Source organism: Ranitomeya variabilis, chromosome 5 (genome assembly GCF_051348905.1).
Source record: "Ranitomeya variabilis isolate aRanVar5 chromosome 5, aRanVar5.hap1, whole genome shotgun sequence".
NCBI classification, from domain to species: Eukaryota; Metazoa; Chordata; class Amphibia; order Anura; family Dendrobatidae; genus Ranitomeya; species Ranitomeya variabilis.
The window spans coordinates 346,658,478-346,683,399 of NC_135236.1; the positions used below are offsets into that span (position 1 = coordinate 346,658,478).

Here is a 24,922-nt window from a genome sequence, read left to right on the forward strand (position 1 = left end):
TGAATGCTACACGACGAAGATAATGAATGCGGCCTTCTTTCTCCTAAACACCATGTTTTCTGCTGTACCTGCAGTGAATACTATACCCAGGCCAATTTGTCAAAATGGAAGGAGTAAAGTGACTTATCAGAGAAGTATTTAATATGAGTGATGTGCTTGTCAGTGACAACACTGCAGCAGGTGACATTCTCGGAATTACTCTCCTATAATGCCTGATGAGCACGGGTGATTGGCAGAAAACTCAGATATAAGTCAGTGGGAGTTGAGGCCATGAGTAGCTTCTATATGTATTGAATTACCCCCTTGGAGCACTCATCTGGCTCAGCTGTGTTTCAGCTTGCCGAGCAGGCAAAGGTCTAGGACATGCATGTAAGAACCCCAAACCCAAGCTCTGAGACACAGATCATTTCACTGGAATGCTTCCAAATCTACATAAGCCCGTCAGTACAACACGCAGAAAGGCGCTGCACGAAAGTGGATTCACCCACGGTTTTCCAATTTCACCACGCAATCTTGTACTAGCTCCATCTATAATGGTGGATCTATGTTGACGACCTTTAATGAATCTGGAAAGGTCTGAATTAATGGCTTTAGAACAAATAATACAATATGCTGCATGACAGGCGCGGTATATTTGTCAAAAAACCAAACTAAACCACCAAGACTTGCTTAGTCGTAGAAAAAGAGATGCCAAGCAAGTTAAAACTACGTTCCCACAATGAGTATTTAGTGCGCTTTTGATGCTGTCGATTTTTTGCCACATTTTTGCACTTATTAGCTAACTGGGATTACTTATGCTTTTATTGTTTTCATCACGTTTTTTTCTGCTGTGAATTTTGTCTCATTTTGGTACGTTATGCTTTAAATAAAACTATGTTGTTTTAGGCCTCTTTCACACATCCGTGTCTCCAGTACGTGTGGTGACAGTTTTCACACATACCAGAGACACTGACACACGTAGACCCATTCAAGTGAATGTGCGCATGCCAGTGTTTCCACGGACAGTGTGTCTGTGGGCAAAACACGCTGTCATGTTCGTTTTTACAGTCAGCAAGCGCTGTTCCTCTGGCGCCGGGTGTTCAAGACGGCTCTAATCATTCTTCCCTGCTCTGCTGGCGATCAGCGCGATCAGGGGAGAATGATGTGTTATATTCAGGTGAGAACACTGACAGCAGGTGGAGTCTGATGGGACTATTATGCCCATCAGCCTACACCTGCTGCCGCAAATAACAGTGACAGCAGGAGAGTCTGATGGGAGTATTCTCACCCGCCGCCTACACTATGAATAAATGAAAAACCCGGCGTGGGTTTGCCTGTATTTTTGATAACCAGCCAGGCAAAACTCACAGTTGGGGGCTGCAAACCTCAGCTGTCAGCTTCAGCAATGCTGGTTATGAAGAATAGAGGTGTCCCCACATTGTATTTTTTAATTATTTAAATAAATAATTTTTAAAACTGCGTGAGATCGCATTTTTGACAACCAGCCTTGCTAAAGCAGACAGCTGGGGGCTGGTATTCTCAGGCTGGTAAGGGGTCACTGATATAGCCCCCCCAGCCTAAAAAAAAGCAGCCTGCAGCTGCAAAGAAAAGGCGCATCTATTAGACGCGCCAATTCTGGTGCTTTGCCCGGCTCTTCCCACTTGCCCTGTAGAGGTGGCAGGTGGGGTTCATATTTGTCGGGTTGATGTCACCTTTATATCGTCCGGTGACATCAAGCCCACGGCTTAGTAATAGAGAGGCATCTATAAAATACCTGTCCATTACTAATCCTATAGTTATCTGGTAAATAAAGACACACCCAGAATAAAGTCTTTTATTAGAAATAAAACAAACCACAGTTTTTCATTTTTATTTAAAAATAACAAACACAGTTATACTCACCTAACACTTAATTCCGTGAATCCCTCGTCTCCAGTAATAAAACAAAAATAAAAAACAACAACATCCCTCACCTGTATGTCGTTCTGTCCCATGCCATAATCCATTCTGGGGGGATAAATAGTTTTCAACCTGGACGGTGCCAAGATGCGACCGTCCAGGCCAAGAACCTCTGGTGAAAGAGCTGCGGCGAGAGCAGCATCATTGATCAGCAGTGACATCATCGTGGTTACCGCTGGTCAGTGAGCCTGCGTTGCCAGCAGGGCTGAACTGCGGTGACCTCAGCATCGTGGGAAAAAGCTTGAATTAATTTGTTTTAGTGATTTTACATGCATTATTACAGTATTATGTTCTGGTGCACTGTCTACTAATCTTCTAATAAAAAGCTTTAGTGGTAGAATTAGAAACGTGTATGTATGGTCCTTATAAAACAATGATAGTGTATGATAATAAAGCATAGACTTGTTCTCACCCTTATTTGATTTTCCATATGGACAGAAAATATTTGCATTGCTAGTAATGTGCATATTAAGACCTAATGAGACCTGTCATCTGAAATGTCACAGACCTGCTGATCTCTTACTGGAGAAGTTAACCAAAATTATACTTTAGCACGACGTAAATTGTTCAGAGGTAATTAACTTCAAACAGGCAAAAACAAGACATGTGTTTGCCTGCTACATTGTACTTAGTATGGCGTTTTCTCATAGACTAAAGTAAAGTTGTGTCTTATTGTTATTCTGGCTTGTCTTGACAACGCCAAGGCTTAGAATCTAAAGGCAAATCCCTAAGACAGGCAGAAAAAATATAATTATTGACACTGTACTGCATGTGCTATGATGCCATAATGATTGCAAGCTAAGGATTGAGATGTAGACAGGAAAATGTATGGGCGATAAGGACTACCAGTGATAAGCTTTAAGGGACCTACTCTCAAGATTCGTGTAGCTATAGCTACATACAACTGGTGTGAATCTATTAACAAAACCAGGTCAGTAATCTCTAACTGGCATCTGCGCCTCTTCGTTTGATTAGCCGACGTGGCACAATGACGCATGTGCATAATGCCACAATTACGACGTAGTGCCGGCTAAACCAAAAAGATGCCAGGAAGTACTAGGCAGTTCTAAGGACTCCGATTCAACAACCTGAGATTACTGGCCTTGGAAATGGACAGAGTCTTGCAAATCAATTTGTTTCTACAGGATCTTCCACTTTCATTGTTGCATCTGAAAACAGTTCAAAGGTCTTTTTTGATCTCCATCTTGGAACAAAACTGATAATGGGGCATACGGTAATTATTCTAAAATGTAAAAAATTCTTCACCTGACAAGCAGATTACACAGTGGTATGTTCTAATGACACTAGCCTGGTATATACTTGTGGGATTCTTGAACGCCAAGTGTCTATGTAAGGTATTCTCCCATAGTATTCATAATAACCCAAGAAAGAGACGGCACCTTATAAGGATGACAGCTGCTTAGAGTGATAAATTACTAAACTAATCTGAAGTCAAAACAGTGAAAGGCATCGGCTGCAAGAAGCTCATCTCCCCATCCTGACGCCTACTGCCTTCTATGAGTCAACTGCTCTTCAGCTGTCCTGCTAGCCATAAAGCATCTGATTATAATAATAATGTCACTCAGCACCAAAAACAGCACCACTCCAGTCTACTCCATTATACAGATACACAAGTGAGTAGAGCAGAGCTGCAATCACACCCAAAACCTGGAGACAGAGCTGGCAAGCATGTTATTCCAACCCTGGACAACCCCTTTTACATATACGATTGCTAGACAAGGAATTATCATCCAGAATTCACTATTGGTTTTATGTCATCCCTAATGCTATGTTCCTGTCCACAAAACTGTCGCTAGTTGGTAAATTTCAGTATTTCCTAGAAGGTATTTGGTCATTAACAGCCACGTGCAGTCTACAGTGCATGTGAGGACATCTCACCATCGGTGCTCTACACAACAGGTAAAAGTACTCTATAATTCATAACTATGAATATTTTACATCCAGGAACAGAGAAATTCTTGAAAAGATGGACGTGCAGAGCTACTAAAAAATGCAATCAATTATATCTAATTTGGAATGCCACAGAAATCTAGAACATCTGCCGTCATATTGACCTGTCTTTCGGGTAGCTTAACGCTTCTCGATTCCACATTGTTGGGGCACCTGAAAATTAACACATATGTAGCGCTTTTATACATACAATCTGTTCTGTGCTGTGTCACTGAATTTTTAATCAATTGGTTCAGCATAAAAATTAGCGTCCTCATTGTCTTCCTATAGAGAGGGGCACATATGTCTTGTGCTTTTTGCATCTGTACAAAGAGCAATGAGCTAACATACTGTCAGTAGTGGTCTCAGGAAGTCACCCCGAGAGCCCGCACAGGTCTCCTTTGTAGTGCATATGCCTGGTGCACACAATAACTCAGCAGTAAAGTGAATTAAGCATCTGAAGTCTTTAGGATTCAGGTCAATGAATTACGTGCAATCGGTCATCTCATTGTCCACTTTACTGCATCACTGGCTTTCAACCAGAGGAATCCTCCATATCCATTTTCCTGAACTGTGATACTCTGCTTTTCATAAGGATAACAAACAAGATACTTCATCTATGTATGTGTAAGAGATGGAAAAATATTATTAAAAAATCCTCCTAAAATTCAGTTTCTGGAGTAAAACCATTGAATAAAGCCCAGTGACCCCGATCAGACACCTGCTGTGCCTAATAGGATTGTGTCCATTCCAAATACTGTGATGAAAGGTATGGGCTAAGGATTTACCATAACAATAGGTCAGTATTATGTATAAAAAGGACAGAAAAAAGATTTTTAACGCCATGAGTTCAACAATTTTTGGTATTGGTTTTAAACATACATATATACACTCACGTGAAGACTTTTTATAATGATCCACATGAAAAACAAGATGAAAAAACCCATTTGTGTTGAGGTCATACATGAAGCTTCATGGGAGATTTATGATCTGAGGGTTGTAGGCCGGACAGGTCAGCTATGAACAAAACATTGAGAGAACAGTCTTCTCTTTGCCCAAGGCAGCATTCACATGATTGTACATTCAGCCTAAATACTGTCCATGAAAAACCTGACAGCACTCAGGCCAATATTATTCAACAGGTTCAGATGACCTTTTTGACCTAATGTCTTCATGAGAAAAAAATTGCAGCATGCAGTATTATTTGGGGGATTTAGGATGAGACTCACCTATTCAATTCAATGGGTGCACAACAAATCAGCTCCCATACAGATCGTCTGTATTGCATCCAATATTTACGGATACACTGCAAATTTTACATAATAAACCGTATTTGGTCTTCTTCTAAACTTTATGAGCTGGCAATGTATAAAAAACGAATGTAATAAATGTATGGGTGTAAAAAACGGACATACTGATGACAGTACTGATAAGAAATAGTCCTTGCTTCTGCATGATAATCGGATGGTTTTTTTTTTATACGAAAATGTGCCATAACCGATGTTGACTACACATATGATGAAACATACAGGATAGAAACTTCAGTACTTTTTGCACAACTCACTGATCTCTAACAAGGAGTTTAATGGCAAAATTCACAACAGCTGTTTGCTCCATGAATTGCCCAATACAATTTTGGGTTCAAATAGAATTGGTATTAAACAGTCCTCATCATCATGCTGGTCACACTTTGACATCATGAAACCAAGACGACACCTAACAATTGATCAACATTATCTCGAAAATTGTTCTCAGATGGAAGTGGCCACTGAGCTTAGGGTCACAGAGTATCATCAGCAGGTTGCAACAGAGATACAGAGAGACTGGAAAAGTGACAGAATGGCAGAGAAGTGGATGTCCTTTGGCCATTGTGAAGAATGCCCTTCGGCACTGGATGATGAATGCCACACAACTCCAAGCACATTTAAGGGAGGTGAGAGGCACCCAAGTGTCATATCAGAGAATTCAAAACCATTTATATCAGCATGGCCTGCCTTCTAGATGACCTGCAAGAGTACCTGACCACACCACCAGGCACAGACGTCATCATCTTGCATGGGCCATGGAGCATCTACGCTGGATGAAGGACCAGTGGGCCTCAATGCTGTTCTATGATGAAAGTTGATTCACGGTGAGCAGAAATGATGGCCGCCAACGATGTTGGAAACGCCAAGGAGAGTGCTATGCATCAGACACTCTTGTTAATAGATGAGTCTTTGGTGGAGGTGGTGTTACAGTGGGCAGGTGTGTCCAGTCAATACAGAACTGCCCTACACTTTGTGAATGGTACAGTGACAAGCCCCTACTGCTTGACGAACATCATGAATCCAGGCATTGTGCCTCAGCACAAACAACACAGGCCTAATTTCATGGACGATGATGCTCCAGCTCACAGAGGTCACATCATTAGGGAACAACTGCTGGAGACTGGGGTACCTCAAATAGAGTGGTCTGCACTTTCTCAAGACCTGAATCCCATAGAAAACCTATGGGAACAGCTGAGTCGCTGGGTAAACTCTGTACCCCAGAAACTCAATGACCTGAGGGTCGCCCGTCAAGAAGAGTGGGATGCCACGCCTCAGCTGATAACACTTGTGAACGGCACAATACATCGTTTTCAAGCTGTAATTGCATGCTTCTACTTAAAATGCCCTACTTTCATCATAAAATATCACTGTAGAGTGAAAGTTTTCTATAAATTTCCCCCGAAAACCAAATATACCTAACTTTTTGTGAGTAGTATATATACACTCCCTGACAGAAGCTATGTCGCTTATCCATGTCCATATCCTCCGAAATGTGGTTTAGGTTAAGAAAATAAATTGGCATCAAAGCAGAAATATTGATCAGTTAATGGACACAGAATGGTCAGATTTTGGCAAGACAAAATGTTTGTCGCCTGGTCATATAATGCACCCAATCCTAGTTTACATCCTCACCTGTGCTCAGTAAATAATCGGTTAATGTGTGTGTGTGTGTGTGTGTGTGTGTGTGTGTGTGTGTGTGTGTGTGTGTGTGTGTGTGTGTGTGTATAAAAAGAAACCCAGCACCCCAGACCTTGAACTGCAACTTGAGCTCTGACAACATGCCAAAAATCCACCCTGCAACCAAAGCCTGGATTATCAAAAGGCTGAAGACCAGATCCACTGCAGAGGTGGCTGGCACCTTTAATGTGTCTCAGCGTCAAGTACAAAGAATAAAAAAAAGATTTGAAGAGACTGGAGATGTGTTTGATAAGCCCAGGTCCGGCAGACCCCGCAAGACAACTGCTCAGGAGGAATGTTTGTTGGTTAGAAAATCCAAAGCAAGCCCCTCTTCCAGTGCAGCAGAGCTCCAACAGGCCTGGTCACCTCAAGTCCCTGTGTCAACTAGAACAGTTTGTAGGATTCTGTCTCAAAATGGCCTCCATGGTCGAATCAGTACCCAGAAGCCAGCACTAAACAAAAGGGAAATAAAGAACCGTGTGGCATTTGCAAAGTCCCACAGCCTGCTAAACAGATGGACGCTGGAAAAGTGGCAGAAGGTGGATTTCTCTGATAAATCTTCAGTAGAATTACACCACAGCCGCCACAAATACTGCAGGAGACCTACTGGAGCCCATATGGATCCAAAATACACCCAGAAAAGTTACATTTGGTGGTGGAAAGATCATGGTCTGGGGTTACATTCAGTATAGGGGGGTGCGAAACATTTGCAAGGTGGGAGGCAATATCAATAGCCTAAAATATCAAGAAGTATTAGCTACCTCTTATATTCCAAATCATAAAAGGGGTCAAATTCTGCAGCAGGATGGTGCTCCATCTCATACATCCATCTCTACAACAAAGTTCCTCCAGGCAAAAAAGATCAAGGTGCTCAAGGACTAGCCAGCCCAGTCACCAGACATGAACATCATTGAGCATGTTTGGGGTAGGATGAAAGAGGAAGCTTGGAAGACAAAACCAAAGAATCTAGATGTAGGACTGCATTCTTTGCTATTCCTGATGACTTCATTAATAAATTGTATGAATCATTGTGGAACCGCATGGATGCAGTCCTTCAAGCTCATGGAAGTCACACAAAATATTAAATATGACTCTAATAGCACCACAACTTCATTCACCAATGTTATGCAACATATATTTGTATTTTAAGTTAATTATTTGTTTGAATATCACATTACTTTCTGTCTTGCCAAAATCTGACCATTCTGTGTCCATTAACTGATCAATATTTCTGCATTGATGCCAATTTATTTTATTAGCCTAAACCACATTTCAGAGGGTTTCAGATTTCAAAATAATAATTTATACAACCAGTGGATGAATTTAACGTCAGGTTATAAGCTTTTATTTACATAACATGGATAAGCGACATAACTTCTGTCAGGGAGTGTACATACAAAGCATTAAATCAATGAACGTAGACATATTGGTTTTGAATAAAGTAGTGCAACACAAAAAAAGATAAATTAATAAATCAATCCGTTTGCTGGACCCAGTAAACATGCATAAATAGTGAAATTGGCTAACTGAAATTGGTGAGAAGTATAAAACCAACTTGACAAAGTGTCAGAAGTTGGAGTATATATTCACATAGAATAGGCTAAATTGCCAGTATATATACAGAAATGGGTAAAGTTCAGCTAGCTGAGAAGAGTACAAAGTGTAGAGATAAGTTCACATTTACCAATAAAAGAACAGGTTATCAACATATAGGGCTAAATTGCCAAATAAAGGCAGACATGGGAGATATAACAAATAAATCATAGTGGATCATGGACATCCCAGCAGCCAAAAAGTGAACAAACCAGCTAAGGGCATAAAGCCGTAATGCATGAAAAAAACATTCCCAACCACAAGAGCACACTCGACACATGTTTCGCCTGAGCTTTGTCCGAGGCCATAGATGATGACTATAGCTCTTTTCAGAAATGAAAGTAAGCCATGCGGAGCGGTCTTGGCTCAGCTGACGTGTGACCAAAAACGTTGTGACCTTAAATTTAAAGGGAAGCTTTCAACAGAAGATGATCTATTGTTTAAATCAGGTTTTTGTATAACATTTTTTTTCCCGTAATGTTTCTGTTATTTTTTTTGTCATTTCAACTTTTTTTTTTTTTTTTTAAATAGTAATTTTGCAATTTTCACACTAGTCACTGGACTTTTTTTTAGGCCCATGCTTCCTATCCTTTTAGGAAAGGTTTTCAGCAAGTATCTTTATCATCAGTGGTAGGACTGCAATGTTAGGTAACACCTCTATACACAGCTGATAGCACAGGATCCACGAATCGCAAGAGGTAATGTCACAGCTGACCTTGCTCCCTTCACAATGACCTTTGCACAGGCTCATTAGATGCTTGAATGCAAAAGATCACATCAGTGTCTTTTCATTGTGGCTAATGTCCATGTTTTGTTTCCAGAAAAAACGGAATTACGAAATTAAAACAGCCCAAGTGGCCAGTGTGAAAGGTGCAAGATTATTACATTTTATTTTTTTTTTAAAAGATCATGATAAGGAAAAAAAACGCCAAAAATGTTTAAAACATACATGCATTACAAAAACCTGATTTAAACAAGTAATTTTTACGATCTCTTCTCTTTAAGACTCCCATTCATATGAGACAACTATGGGCCAATCAACAATCGTTTAATTGCAGAAGAAAAGACTTCTCAGACTGCTTTTTTGCCGATAGAACAGTCAGTGCTTATAATTGGTTGAAAAATCCAACATAGCCGATCGGTCGTCTTGTGAATGATAATGACTGACAATCATTAGTGAGCCATTTTGCCAAAAGCCACAGGCTTTTGGTTCACCAAGATAGCCAACAATTGTTCATTATGGACTAAATCAGAAATTTTGGCCAACTATTAAGTGATGATGTGTATGGGGGCTTTTATTGTCAGATACTCATTACAATTAATGATAATTATTAATGTGCTGGACAAGTCACAAAACAAGCATTCTGATTACATATGTTGCATATTGGAACAACTGTCTCCTTGAGTGTAACAGCATTGCCACAAGAAAATCTGGAAGATCCATTCATAGTTCATTTTAATACTTTTTTGTGGGAAGGGCCCTCGGCCTGATCTAGAGCCATGGCGACTTGATGGGCGAACGATCTGCAGGAAGATTGATCTTGTGCAAGCCAAGATAGGTCCACTTGGGTCTTCTCAGCCATTATCTTGATTGTATCAAGCCATCAGGTTGCTGGTCTTCCTCTTAGCCTTGTTCCTTCAATTCTGACCATGATGTCTTTCGCCAGCAATTGCTCTTTGTATGATGTGTCCAAAGTAGGCAAGATCCTTGCTTCAAGTGACATGTCTGGCTTGATTTGTTCCAAAATTGATTTGTTTGTCTTATTACCATTCATGGTACTGATAGCATCCTTGTCCAGCACCCTATTTCAAAGGTGTTGATTCTTCCTCTCTTGTTTCTTTGTGTTCCAGGTTTGGCATCGGCATATTACCACAGAAAAGACCAAACTATGTACGAGCCATGTCTTCGTCGCCAGTGAAATGTTCCTCAATTTGAAGAACTTATCTAGTGACTTTCATGTTCATGTCCCCATAGCTATTCTCCTATTAACTTCCAGTGTCGTCGCTTCATCTTGAGTGATCATTGATTGAAGTAGGTTGTAGTCCTTTACAACTTCCAGTTCGTTGCCATCCATCTCAAAGGTGTTCCGATCGTACCTGGCAGTACTCAATGTCTTCTTTGTGTTGAGTAGCAGTCCCATGTACGCGCTTTCCATCTTAACACTACGTAATAAGTCCTGTTGCTATCAATGTTGTATTGTCTGCGTATTTAAGATTGTTGATGAATGTGCAGCAATTTTCATTCCTTCTGCTTTATTGGCAAGTTCAACCTTCCTGGAAATAGCTTCTGCATATAAGTTGAAGAGAAATGGTGACAGGATGCAGCCGTGTGTGACACCTCGCTTAACCTTGAAACATGATGTGTCTCCATGTTCCTTTCGGACTGTTACTTCTTGGTCGGTGTAAAGGTTCCTAATGAGGCTGAGCAGATGGTTCATCACACCCATATCCTTCATGGTATTACAAAGTTTCTGACTATCCATAGTACAAGCTGCAAAGTAAGGTCTTATGTAACAGCAGCACTCTTAAAGTGTGCAAGTGTCTAATACTACACATCCGTGTGAGACAATTGTGTGTTCATCATGAAAATGTCACTATTCTTGTCTGAAACTAACTTCTTGCACCTCCCTCTACACATGGCCGTTATGAAACAGTGCACACTTGGAATAAGATTGCTTCACAGACGCAAGCTCTCACAGGACGATACAAGTTACAATGCCCTCATCTTGGGGAGAAAGTTGCTAAGAGACAAATGGGATATTCCTTTAAAAAGACTTTCATGGTTCATGGTTACATTTGTCCCTTAAAAGTCAATAGGCAGAGACAGTGCCCTTGGGCCTGAAAAGCCATGAATAGAAAGAGTAAAAAAATGCAATTTCCTCCATTTATGCCACACAGAAAACTCTGAATGTGAAACCAAGGGTTCCTATAGGGATATTGGAGCCTAAATACTCACATGGTTAAGTTGTGCAATTTTATATCTATATATGTACAGTATAATACACAAGAACTAAACAAATAATAAAAAGTGAGTGGTCAAGCTCTTCACACAATTATCCCTTTAAAAAAATAGAAATTATTTTTTTACCCTCTGATTCATTGAACTGTTGGCAAAACTCCCTAAGCAGCCCCATGTCTCACATATCACATGTGGAGGCTGGCGGTACACATAAGATGTACGTTGGTCAAACCTGCCAAATAGATGGGAAATGGCCAGCTATCTAATGTATATGAGGGGCCGGTCAACCATCAGTCTGTCATTGTTAGTTTGCTTACTGTAAGTGATATCTATAACCCTGTATGTAACCCCTTCTCATGTGCAGCACCATGGAATCGATGGTGCTATAGAAATAAATAATAATAATCGATGTATATGGGGACCCAGATGGCAGAAGTTGAGGAAATAAGAATTAGATATTTGTATTTTAATAACTTTTTTTTTTACTTTATTTTAAGTCACCCAAGTGGACTTTAACCTGGAATTGTTTATACTATATACTGCAATATCACCATTTTACACCTAAGCTTTAACATATTAACCCCTTCATGACCCAGCCTATTTTGGCCTTAATGACCTTGCCGTTTTTTGCAATTCTGACCAGTGTCCCTTTATGAGGTAATAACTCAGGAACGCTTCAACGGATCCTAGCGATTCTGAGATTGTTTTTTCGTGACATATTGGGCTTCATGTTAGTGGTAAATTTAGGTCGATAATTTCTGAGTTTATTTGTGAAAAAAAACGGAAATTTGGCAAAAATTTTGAAAATTTCGCAATTTTCACATTTTGAATTTTTATTCTGTTAAACCAGAGAGTTATGTGACACAAAATAGTTAATAAATAACGTTTCCCACATGTCTACTTTACATCAGCACAATTTTGGAAACAAATTTTTTTTTTGCTAGGAAGTTATAAGGGTTAAAATTTGACCAGTGATTTCTCATTTTTACAACAAAATTTACAAAACCATTTTTTTTAGGGACCACCTCACATTTGAAGTCAGTTTGAGGGTTCTATATGGCTGAAAATACCCAAAAGTGACACCATTCTAAAAACTGCACCCCTCAAGGTGCTCAAAACCACATTCAAGAAGTTTATTAACCCTTCAGGTGTTTCACAGCAGCAGAAGCAACATGGAAGTAAAAAATGAACATTTAACTTTTTAGTCACAAAAATGATCTTTTAGCGAAAAATTTTTTATTTTCCCAAGGGTAAAAGGAGAAACTGGACCACGGACGTTGTTGTCCAATTTGTCCTGAGTACGCTGATACCTCATATGTGGGGGTAAACCACTGTTTGGGCGCACGGCAGGGCTAGGAAGGGAAGGAGCGCCATTTGACTTTTTCAATGAAAATTTGGCTCCAATCTTTAGCGGACACCATGTCGCGTTTGGAGAGCCCCCGTGTGCCTAAACATTGGAGCTCCCCCACAAGTGACCCCATTTTGGAAACTAGACCCCCCAAGGAACTTATCTAGAAGCATAGTGAGCACTTTAAACCCCCAGGTGCTTCACAAATTGATCCGTAAAAATGAAACAGTACTTTTTTTTCACAAAAAAATTATTTTAGCCTCAGTTTTTTCATTTTCACATGGGCAACAGGATAAAATGGATCCTAAAGTTTGTTGGACAATTTCTCCTGAGTACACCGATACCTCACATGTGGGGGTAAACCACTGTTTGGGCACGTGGTAAGGCTCGGAAGGGAAGGAGCGCCATTTGACTTTTTGAATGAAAAATTATCTCCATCGCTAGCAGACACCATGTCACGTTTGGAGAGCCCCTGTGTGCCTAAACATTGGAGCTCCCCCACAAGTGACCCCATTTTGGAAACTAGACCCCCCAAGGAACTTATCTAGATGTGTGGTGAGCACTTTAAACTCTCAGGTGCTTCACAAATTGATCCGTAAAAATGAAAAAGTACTTTTTTTTCACACAAAATTTCTTTTAGCCTCAATTTTTTCATTTTCACATGGGCAACAGGATAAAATGGATCCTAAAATTTGTTGGGCAATTTCTCCTGAGTACGCCGATACCTCATATGTGGGGGTAAACCACTGTTTGGGTGCACGGCAAGGCTCGGAAGGGGAGGCGTGCCATTTGACTTTTTGAATGGAAAATTAGCTCCAATCGTTAGCGGACACCATGTCGCGTTTGGAGAGCCCCTGTGTGCCTAAACATTGGAGCTCCCCTACAAGTGACCCCATTTTGGAAACTAGACCCCCCAAGGAACTTATCTAGATGCATAGTGAGCACTTATAACCCCCAGGTGCTTCACAGAAGATTATAACGCAGAGCCGTCAAAATAAAAAATAATTTTTCTTTCCTCAAAAATGATTTTTAGCCCGGAATTTTTTATTTTCCCAAGGGTAATAGGAGAAATTGGACCCCAAATGTTGTTGTCCAGTTTGTCCTGAGTACGATGATACCCCATATGTGGGGGTAAACCACTGTTTGGGCGCACCGCAGGGCTCGGAAGGGAAGGCACGCCATTTGGCTTTTTGAATGGAAAATTAGCTCCAATCATTAGCGGACACCATGTCGCGTTTGGAGAGCCCCTGTGTGCCTAAACATTGGAGCTCCCGCACAAGTGACCCCATTTTGGAAACTAGACCTCCCAAGGAACTAATCTAAATGTGTGGTGAGCACTTTGAACCCCCAAGTGCTTCACAGAAGTTTATAACGCAGAGCCATGAAAATAAAAAATAATTTTTCTTTTCTCAAAAATGATTTTTTAGCCCACAATTTTTTATTTTCCCAAGGGTAACAGGAGAAATTGGACCCCAAAAGTTGTTGTCCAGTTTCTCCTGAGTACGATGATACCCCATATGTGGGGGTAAACCACTGTTTTGGCACACGTCGGGGTTTGGAAGGGAAGTAGTGACGTTTTGTAATGCAGACTTTGATGGAATACTCTGCACGCGTCAGGTTACGTTTGCAGAGCCCCTGATATGCTTAAACAGTAGAAACCCCCAACAAGTGACCCCATTTTGGAAACTAGACCCCCCAAGGAACTTATCTAGATGTGTGGTGAGCACGTTCAACCCCCAAGAGCTTCACAGAAGTTTACAACGCAGAGCCGTAAAAATAAAAAATCATTTTTCTTTCCTCAAAAAAGATGTTTTAGCAAGCAATTTTTTATTTTCACAAGTGTAACAGGAGAAATTAGGCCCCAATATTTGTTGCCCAGTTTGTTGTGAGTACACTGGTACCCCATATGTGGGGGTAAACCACTGTTTGGGCGCAGGTCAGGGCTCGGAAGGGAAGTAGTGACATTTGAAATGCAGACTTTGATGGAATGGTCTGCGGGCATCACGTTGCATTTGCAGAGCCCCTGATGTGCCTAAATAGTAGAAACACCCCACAAGTGACCCCATTTTGGAAACTAGACCCCCGAAGGAACTTATCTAGATGTGTGGTGAGCACTTTCAACCCCCAAGTGCTTCACAGAAGTTAATAACGCAGAGCCGTGAAAATAAAAAATAATTGTTCTTTCCTCAAAAATTATGTTTTAGCAAGTAATTTTTTATTTTTGCAAGGGTAACAGGAGAAATTGGACCCCAACAGTTGTTGCCCAGTTTGTCCTGAGTACGCTGGTACCCCAAATGTGGGGGTACACCACTGTTTGGGCGCACGTCGGGGCTTGGAAGGGAGGGAGCACCATTTGACTTTTTGAACGCAAGATTGGCTGGAATCAATGGTGGTGCCATGTTGCGTTTGGAGACCCCTGATGTGCCTAAACAGTGGAAACCCCTCAATTCTAACTTCAACACTAACCCCAACACACTCCTAATCCCAACTGTAGCCATAACCCTAATCACAACCCTAACCCCAACACACCCCTAACCCTAACCCCAACACACCCGTAACCCTAATTCCAACCCTAACCCTAATCCTAACCCTAATCCCAACCCTAACGCTAATCCCAACCCTAACCACAACTGTAACCCCAACACACCCCTAACCCTATCCGTAACCCTAACCACAAGCCTAATCTTAACCCTATTTCCAACCCTAGCCCTAATTCCAACCCTAGCCCTAAGGCTATGTGCCCACGTTGCGGATTCGTGTGAGATTTTTCCACACGATTTTTGAAAAATCTGCAGGTAAAAGGCACGGCGTTTTACCTGCGGATTTACAGCAGATTTCCAGTATTTTTTTGTGCGGATTTCACCTGCGGATTCCTATTGAGGAACAGGTGTAAAACGCTGCGGAATCCTCACAAAGAATTGACATGCTGCGGAAAATACAACGCAGCGTTTCTGCACGGAATTTTCCGCACCATGGGCACAGCGGATTAGGTTTTCCATAGGTGTACATGGTACTGTAAACCTGATGGAAAACTGCTACGAATTCGCAGCGGCCAATCCGCTGCAGATCCGCGGCCAATCCGCTGCGGATCCGCGGCCAATCCGCTGCGGATCCGCGGCCAATCCGCTGCGGATCCGCGGCCAAATCCGCACTGTGTGCACATGCCATAACCCTAACCCTACCCCTAACCCTAACCCTACCCCTAACCCTAACCCTACCCCTAGTTCTAACCCTAACCCTAACCCTACCCCTAGTTCTAACCCTAACCCTAACTCTACCCCTAGTTCTAACCCTAACCCTAGTGGAAAAAGAAAAAAAAAATATTTTCTATATTTTATTATTGTCCCTACCTATGGGGGTGATAAAGGGGGGGGGGGTTATTTATTATTTTTTTTATTTTGATCGCTGTGATAGAACCTACCACAGCGATCAAAATGTACTTTGTAATGAATCTGCCGGCCGGCAGATTCGGCGGGCGCACTGCGCATGCGCCCGCCATTTTGGAAGATGGCGGCGCCCAGGGAGAAGACGGACCGACTTCGGGAGGCTCGGTAAGTATGAGGGGGTGGTGGGGGGGTGGGTCGGAGCACAGGGGGGGGGGATCGGAGGACCGGGGGAGCGGACAGGAGCACGGGGGAGCGGACAGGGGAACGGAGGGGGGTACCGGACAAAAACGGAGGACTGGGGAAGAGATCGGGGGCGGTGGGGGGGGGGCATTACATGATTTCCAGCCACGGCAGATGCTATTGCAGCATCGGCCATGGCTGGATTGCAATATTTCACCATTTTCATAGGTGAAATATTGCAAATTGCTCTGATTGGCTGTTGCACTTTCAACAGCCAATCAGAGCGATCGTAGCCACGTGGGGGCAAAGTCACCCCCCCTGGGATTAAGTACAACTCCCCCTCTCTCTGCAGATCGGGTGAAATCGGAGTTAACCCTTTCACCCGATCTGCAGAGACGCGATCATTCCATGACGCCACATAGGCGTCATGGGTCGGATTGGCACCGACTTTCATGACGCCTACGTGGCGTCAAAGGTCGGGAAGGGGTTAAAGCTGAGCTGAGCTTCGGAGGAGTACCAAGATGGTGGTGACAGGGGACTTCAGCAGGTTCCTGGCTGCCATGGTAACCCATTGGTTCCCGACGATCACTTCGATAAGCATACTTTGACGAAAGCGCTATTTAAATGCGCTGTCAGAGAATGATGATAACATTTAACCCCTTTCCGACATGTGCCGTAATAATTTGCACATGTCAGACTCCCCCTGTATGGCGAGGGCTCCAGCTCTGAGCCTGCATCTTTCCTGGCATATGACAACTGATCTATACAGCTGACATGTGCCCACAACAGCCGCGGGTGGAATAGCGATCCATCCACAGATGTTAACTAGTTAAATGCTGCTGTCGCTCTTATAGGAAGCGCGTCACTGGCTTCGCCCACCGGTGACCCTGTCACATTATCATGGGTCACTGATGGGTCAGCATTACAACCAGAGGTCTGCAGCAGTAAGCATTTCTGCTACACACAGGCGACCTGATCATCACCGGTGCGTAGCAGAGGCGATCAAAGTATTGCAGCTTCTAGTCTCCCATGGAGACTATTGAAACATGCAAAAAAGTAAAAAAAAAAAAAAAAAAAAGTAAAAAAAATATAAAAGTTCAAATCACCCCCCTTTCACCCCATTCAAAATAAAACAAAAACAAATCTACACATATTTGGTATCGCCACATTCAGAATCATCCAATCAATATAAAAAAATATTAACCCGATCGCTAAACGGCGTAACAAGGAAAAAAAATTAAGAATGAAGTTTTTTTGATTACTGCCACATTGCAATAAAATGCAATAATGGGTGATCAAAACATCGTGTCTACAGCAAAATGGTATCAATAAAAATGTCAGCTCGGCACACAAACAACAAGCCCTCACCCAACCCCAGATCACGAAAAATGGAGACGCTATAGGTCTCTCAAAATGGCGTCTTTTTTTTTTTTAAACAAATTTTGGAATTTTTTTTCACCACTTAAACAAGAATCTAGACATGTTTGGTATCTATGAACTCGTAATGACATGGAGAATCATTATGGCAGGTCGGTTTTAGCATTTAGCGAACATGGCAAAAAAAAAAAATGTGGGATTGCACTTTTTTTTGCAATTACACCGCACTTGTAATTTGTTTCCAATTTTACAGCACAAGATATTTTAAAAACAATGGTGTTGTTCAAAAGTACAACTTGTCCTGCAAAAAACAAGCCCTCACATGGCAATATTGACCGAAAAATAAAGAAGTTATGGCTCTGGGAAGAAAGGGAGCAAAAAACGAAAACACAAAAATGGAAAGTGGCCCGGTTTGTTAAGGGGTTAAATAAACCGCAATCACGGCTGGCATCAATCAGTGGTAAAGGTAGATTCCAGCTATGGATTAGAAAAGCATCTGCCCTGTATGAGGGGACACAGATCCTGAGCCTGCAACATATATGCACCCAGGCTTGTTAGGCTACTTTCACACTAGCGTCGTGCACTGCACGTCACTATGCGACGTTGCAGCGCACCGATGCATAGTGTGGAAGCGCCGCACAGCGGGGGCAGCGGATGCTGTTTTACATCTCATCCGCTGCCCCATTGTGAGGTGCGGGGAGGCGGAGTTCCGGCCGCGCATGCGCGGTCGGAAAAGACGCTATCGACGCACAAAAAAAGTTACATGCAACGTTTTTTGGTGGCGACGGTCCGACGCAACACGACGCAACCGTCACACTGCGTCGCTAATTCAAGTCTATGGAGAAAAAAACGCATCCTGCAAGCAATTTTGCAGGATGCGTTTTTTCTACAGAACGACGCCTAGCTAGTGTGAAAGTAGCCTTACATCCATGTCCAGCAGGGTGCACAAAACAGTTGCAAAAAATAAGTTACTTTGCAATTTTCACCACTTGCTACAGGGACTTTTTTTTAGCATTAACACATATACATAGCTACAATGGTCAGACCCAGATTCAATAGTTTGTATTGAAGTGTCTAATGACACAAACACCTGACTTAAACAATAGGTCATTTTCTGATTATAGCTTTCCTTTGAGACTCGTACCAGTGGCTGCTTAATTCTAGATTTTAATTACTTTGATTTGGACAATTTATTTCCAATTTTTCACAAAGCATCAAGCAAGTTAGATCTAGAGTGAAATCATGAAAGTTAATAAGTGTTAAGTGATCCTAAACATGAAGACTTGATATTTCTAGATATGTATGAATAAATCAACAGGGTGTTATCAGTTGGTGTGGGGGGGGGGTATCCTTGCACACTTTGACCTCATCCAATCAACACTATTATAAGACTGTGCAGACACACCCCTATGACAACGGTATGGCAACACCCAGTTGTCAATTTATTAATAGATTTCAACAGAGGAACCGCACACCAGAGATTTAAAAGAAAATTGTTATTTTTAGGTAAATCCTTGTGGTTACTAAAACAGCCTTGTCAGGACTGACAGATCATCTCTAAGCTGTAGCAGATGAACTACTAGCACAAGCAAGCCTCACACTGCTTGCCAAACGGAACAGCGGCGCTGCACGGAGAGGCAAGCAATCAGTTTATATCTGTCACCGCTAAGGGTGTGAAGTTGACTGCAAGCAGTTTTTCAGCTGCCAAAAATTGGTCCCAGAGGTCCCAAGAGATGATTGCAAACAAACGGTGATTTAATGACAATATGTCACAAATTGTTATTTTTCAAGCTTCACATATTGGATAACAACTGCCCTAAACAAGCGGTTCAGTTAGGGTAAGTTCACACAGGACGTTTTTGCTGCTTTTTTTTTCTGCAGCAAAACCTGATCATATTGGCAGGAAAGAAGCTGTGTCAAAAACGCAGGTTTAGGTGAGTTTTTGGGGCGTTTTTTGTTGGGTATTTGGTGCGTTTTTTTCCTCTTTGTCCATGCTAATGTCCTTGGATTTTCAGCAGCAAAAACGCGGCAAATAATGATACCTGCGTTTTTGCTGCGTTTTTTTCAACACCCAATCAAGTCAATGGGTGAAAAAACGCAGCAAAAACGCTGAAAGAAGTGACATGCTCTATGTCCAAAAAACGCAGCAAAGCACAAAATACTGATCACACAAAAACCCAATGTGTGTGCATGAGATTTCTGAAATCTCATAGGCTTTGCTGGTATTGTAAAAAGCAGCTGAAAATTAGCATAAAAAAATGCCGCAAAAAGGCCCTGTGTGAACTTACCCTTAAAGTATTTTATTGCAGTGAAAATTAATCAATTAAATTCCTTAATTAATTAATACGAAGGACTGGCATAATATTTAATTTATTGTTTCTTTATATAAGAGCAATATTTTTTTTTCTAGTTACCATGAACTTCCAAGGAACACCAGCACATAAATAAGGAAAGCTGGTTCCATAGTACTGTAGCTACTGGTCCTTACTTTCTTGATACAGTAGTAGGAATGAATAAGAAGTAGCCAAGGTCAGGGACCAGCAACCGCCAGTGAAACTAACTGAACTCGCACTAATTAGAAATCTTCCAAATAATTAGCAAAAGCTCATTTTCAAAGGCTATTGTGGTTTAATATAGAGGCACAGTACAAAGCCCTGGTACTGGGGTTGTACTCAAATCACTCGGGACTGCTGCCCACTGACCTGGAGGAAAAGGGAACAAGGAAAAATGTCAATTAAGCACCAGGGACTGAACATTCCAGAAACATTACCGAGCCTTTCCATATGTACCGAAGTAACATTATACACAGCCAATGTCTAGTTAATACGCCAGTGAAACCTGAGCGCCCTATTTACGAGCCCTGGCACACCTTTTGTTCACCTTTCCCGCATCATCCCAGTCCTTAGCTTTCAGCTTATTGTTCGGCATGAAATCAAACACACAGGCACCACCAACCTCCCTTGTGTGTCAAAACGAGACACATTTTCGAGACACTTCAGTATGCCTGCAGGTTCAGCAAGGTCTTGGATTCTCCAGCCAATCATATTAAAAAATAACTCCCGTTGACAATGCCTGTTACATCATGCATGCCGGTTACGTAGTTTGAGAAAGTTGCTTCAAAGAAACTTATAAATCGCCTGCCAGGAACCTGTCGTTTCGTTACCTCCTAGATCAGGCTAACGGAGTAATGCTAACAAACAAAGTGAGACCCTACTGAAATCAATAATCTGACTGTAATATAGAAGAAAGTGTTACGTGACCACAGTGACGATAATAGGCAGCGGTATACAAGCACAGCACATGTTTCTGGGAAGAAGTAGTACTGAATAAGTTACAATTTAAAGGGGCTGCCTGGTCCAAGGGCCACATCGGTAGTAGATTGACGCTTATCCGGAGCCCTGCAAACCTCCTATCACCTGCTGGCTTCCCCGATACCTCTTCTTATTAGTAGTAATGGGCCACGTCATACATTCATTGCACTGCAACAGTGATGTTGCACCTTGGCTACTACTAAGAAGAGGCGGTGGGGATGCCGGTAGGTAAGAGAAAGACCTGAGCCCTGCAAACCTCCTATCACCTGCTGGCTTCCCCGATGCCTCTTCTTATTAGTATTAAGGGGCCACGTCATACATTCATTCCACTGCAACAGTGATGTTGCACCTTGGCTACTGCTAAGAAGAGGCGGTGGGGATGCCGGTAGGTAAGAGAATGTTCGCAGGGCTCAGGTCTATCGGCCATGGACTGATCGTTGGCTATGGCCAAATCTTTTATCTCAACTATAGTTATTATGAAAAACTTGATTTTCAAATGTATTTTAAGATAACAAAGTTTCTTTCCCCAAAAATATTTGTGGTGGTATTTTTTATAGTTCTTGATCTATTGGTGGAAGTGACTACACAAAGTTTAGTTTAGAAACAGAATCAAAAGTGCATATATTATATGACCTAGCAACGTGTGATTGAGAATTTCTAGGTCAAGAAGAATTCTTTATTCCCAAACTGTTTTAAATATTGCCATTATCAGCTTTATTAAATTCTGATTAATATATAAAAAAAAAATATTCCTGATACAAAGCTTTATTAAAACCAAATGAAAATCCAGTAGAATTGTGTTATATGACAACAAGACCCAAAAGGAGGGAGGTTGAAAAAATGTTCAAGATTATTGGTCAAAGAAAGGTATACACAACTCAGGACATTAAGAACCGAGACACAAAGTAATATGGTAACACGAGCAACTAACTAGAACTTTTGAGTGCCTGAAGAAGGAGCCCTGTGCTCTGAAAGCCTGCAAATATATATTTGTCTGGTTAGCCGATAAAGGTATCACTCCGAGAATACTTTAGTCATTTTTGGGCATAAAAGTATTTACATCGATTTTTCTGGCTAACGTGGTACCACAATATAATTTTTTATTGTACATCATGGATGTCAGAATAAAAGAATTTATGACACATGCAGCAATTGTGGGAATGCTGGCCAATATTCATATAAACAATTGATAATAAATACGGTATTTCCAATTATCAAGGTTTTTCCAACGATCAAGGTAAACAATATCTGAAAACATCTCAGTGTAAAATATATAAATATTAAACATTAAATATTCATCTTCAAACCGTACTTATTGGATTTAATCTAATGGCAGTCATCTAGTTTCTTTGTATAGGGGGTTTCCTACCTTGTTGTAGTACTGCACTTGTACAGAATGCCATTGTCCATCGCTTACACCTCCTTCAATGTATGGGCTGACGGTGGTTGTACTTTCCCCTGTAACAAGGAAACATAACCATCTCCAGTTATTAAATAAAATCTCAATTACAATTTCACACGAAATGTCTTTAATTACATAATACCTATTTATGTTTAGACTGACTTTGGCAACAGTCACTATGGCAGTGCATCATTTTTTCCAATATTCTTATTTTTATGAAGTGTCTATTCAATGCCTCTATACAAATAACGTAGGTAAAGAAAGTAACACAACTTTGTAGGATGCTATGAGAAATCCCTATTTGTTTGAAATTACTTCCATGAAATGAACAGGGTGAGTTATGGTACCATTCTTAAACTCATTTTAGAACAGTTTTGACATATTATAGGAGCAGCATAGTCTTGCTGATCGGTGGGCGTCCAGGTACTGAGACCGCACCGATTGTTAAACACTCTGCTCTGCATGAGCTGTGCGCACTATTAATGCCATTCCCATGCACATGTCTATACTGGTCATTAAGATGAATTTCAGGAGAGAAGGATTCCTTAGGAACTATAAAACGTCAAATAAATGACAGAGTAAATCCCTCCACTCTGAAAACAATTTACAATATTCATCTGCAGAGGATGCAACTGCTGGATAAAGGTTACAGGAACAAGAAAAGTCCCATCCGCATGCGGCAGTGTACCCTGGAGAGACTGCACGGCTCAACAGTATGTTATGCCGATGAACAACTACCGCAAAGCAAACATTGACAGAACCTTAGAAGAACGGGTAAATAAAGGCACGGCTTTCTGAAAGTCAAACACGGCCAGCTTCTTGCTAAGATTTGATATGATAAACACTCCAATGTGACAAGCGGTGACACACCGAGATAAGGTGTGCGCGGGGCTCCGACATCCCCGTGCTCTATGGGAACAGCTATGTGCTCACCTAACCTCGGCAACTCATATGTGAGGACTATAGGTGGGCAAAGCAGTGTTTGCAGATGCAGGGGGTACATTCTTGTCCAAAGGCTTTATTCACACATCACTATTTTTCATCACAGATATATATCCTTGTACCGTGTTAGCCAGTAGATAGTCCCAGTTGGACATTTAGTACAAATAATTAAATACACACACAGGAACCTTTCCTTGCAACCAGAAAAAATGTAAAACTTGTCCATTTATAATGACCACGGACAAGATAAAGATCCCCAATTCACATCAGGACTACAAGATCCCAGGTACTTTCAGCTGCATCACATCTAATATGGTGTATTTAATTATTTGTACTAAATATCCAACTGGGGGTCTGTATGTGGGGGAGACAGGGCAAAAACTTAGAACAAGGATGAATTCTCATTGCCACACAATAAGAGAAAAAAGAATGGACCTACCGGTAGCAAAACATTTTGGTATCCCCGGTCATAGCATCATGGACATGAAATTACTTGTTTTAAAAGGTAACTTCAAATCTCAGAAAGACAGAGTCTGTGAGTATAAACTCATGAGGACCTTTGACACACTCAGTGCAGGAATGAATGTTTCGCATGGATTTATGTCTTTTTACAACAATTAAGGAATTTGCTCTTCAGACCTTCTGGGGTCATCACAACATAGAACCAGACCCATTCAGAGGACCATAAAACATTAAGACTTCCTTATCTATGAACTGTTCCAATATTTATGGCAATCCCTCTCACATAATGATAATTCTGCTTCACGTCACTTGTCTTATCTATTGCCTTCTTTCTCTCTGTGCTGTGTCGTATAAGTATGTGATTCTTCAGAACTTGCTTTACTTTTGGCCTGATGAAGGGACCTGAGTAGTCTCGAAAGCTTGCAATTTGTTACCATCTTTTCAATTAGCCATTAAAAGGTATTAACCACTGAGGACTCTCACATCTAAATTATGTCATCAGTATTTCTAAGCCAAAACCTAGGAGTGTCTCCAAAGCACAGAACAGGTGTCAATCTTTCAAGCATAGATTTTCTTTATCAGGTTTTGGCATACAAACACAGATTCAAAAACACTGGTGTGAATAAGCCCTAACAGTACAGCACTCAGACCAAGGTTATTCCATTGGGCAGTCCAGATGAGTGTCCTTTCACTGACCAAATCGACATGTGAAAAAATGGCATCATGCACTACTAGTGTCTTCTGTAAATCGGATGAGATTAAGTCTAGGGGTGCTCAGAAAAGTCAGATGTCTTACAGAGCCATAGTATTGCGTCTGATTTTTTATGGATACATTGCAGTTCTGTAATATAGGAAGCTATAAATGGTTAATAGCTGCTGCTGTAAAATAACAGACTGTAGACAGATGACAAGTGAGAAAAATATTGTCCCACTTTTCTGGATGAAACTATTTTATACGCTCGTGTGAATGTAACCTTAGGGCAGCACAGTGGTTAGCACTGCAGCCTTGCAGCGTTGGAGTCCTAGGTTCTAATCCCACCCAGGACAACATCTGCAAAGAGTCTGTATGTTCTCTCCGTGTTTGCATGGG

The 24,922-nt window shown here is 41.4% G+C and overlaps 1 protein-coding gene across 3 annotated transcripts in view; it reads right to left on the reverse strand.

Annotated features, from left to right (window-relative positions):
• CELSR1 (cadherin EGF LAG seven-pass G-type receptor 1) overlaps positions 1-24,922 on the reverse strand; it is a 233,652-nt gene that overhangs the window by 68,042 nt on the left and 140,688 nt on the right. For all 3 annotated transcript variants that reach the window (XM_077264846.1, XM_077264845.1, XM_077264847.1), the window contains exon 5: positions 22,396-22,484. In XM_077264846.1, the coding sequence (XP_077120961.1) occupies positions 22,396-22,484 (89 nt within the window). The remainder of the gene's footprint in view (positions 1-22,395; positions 22,485-24,922) is intronic.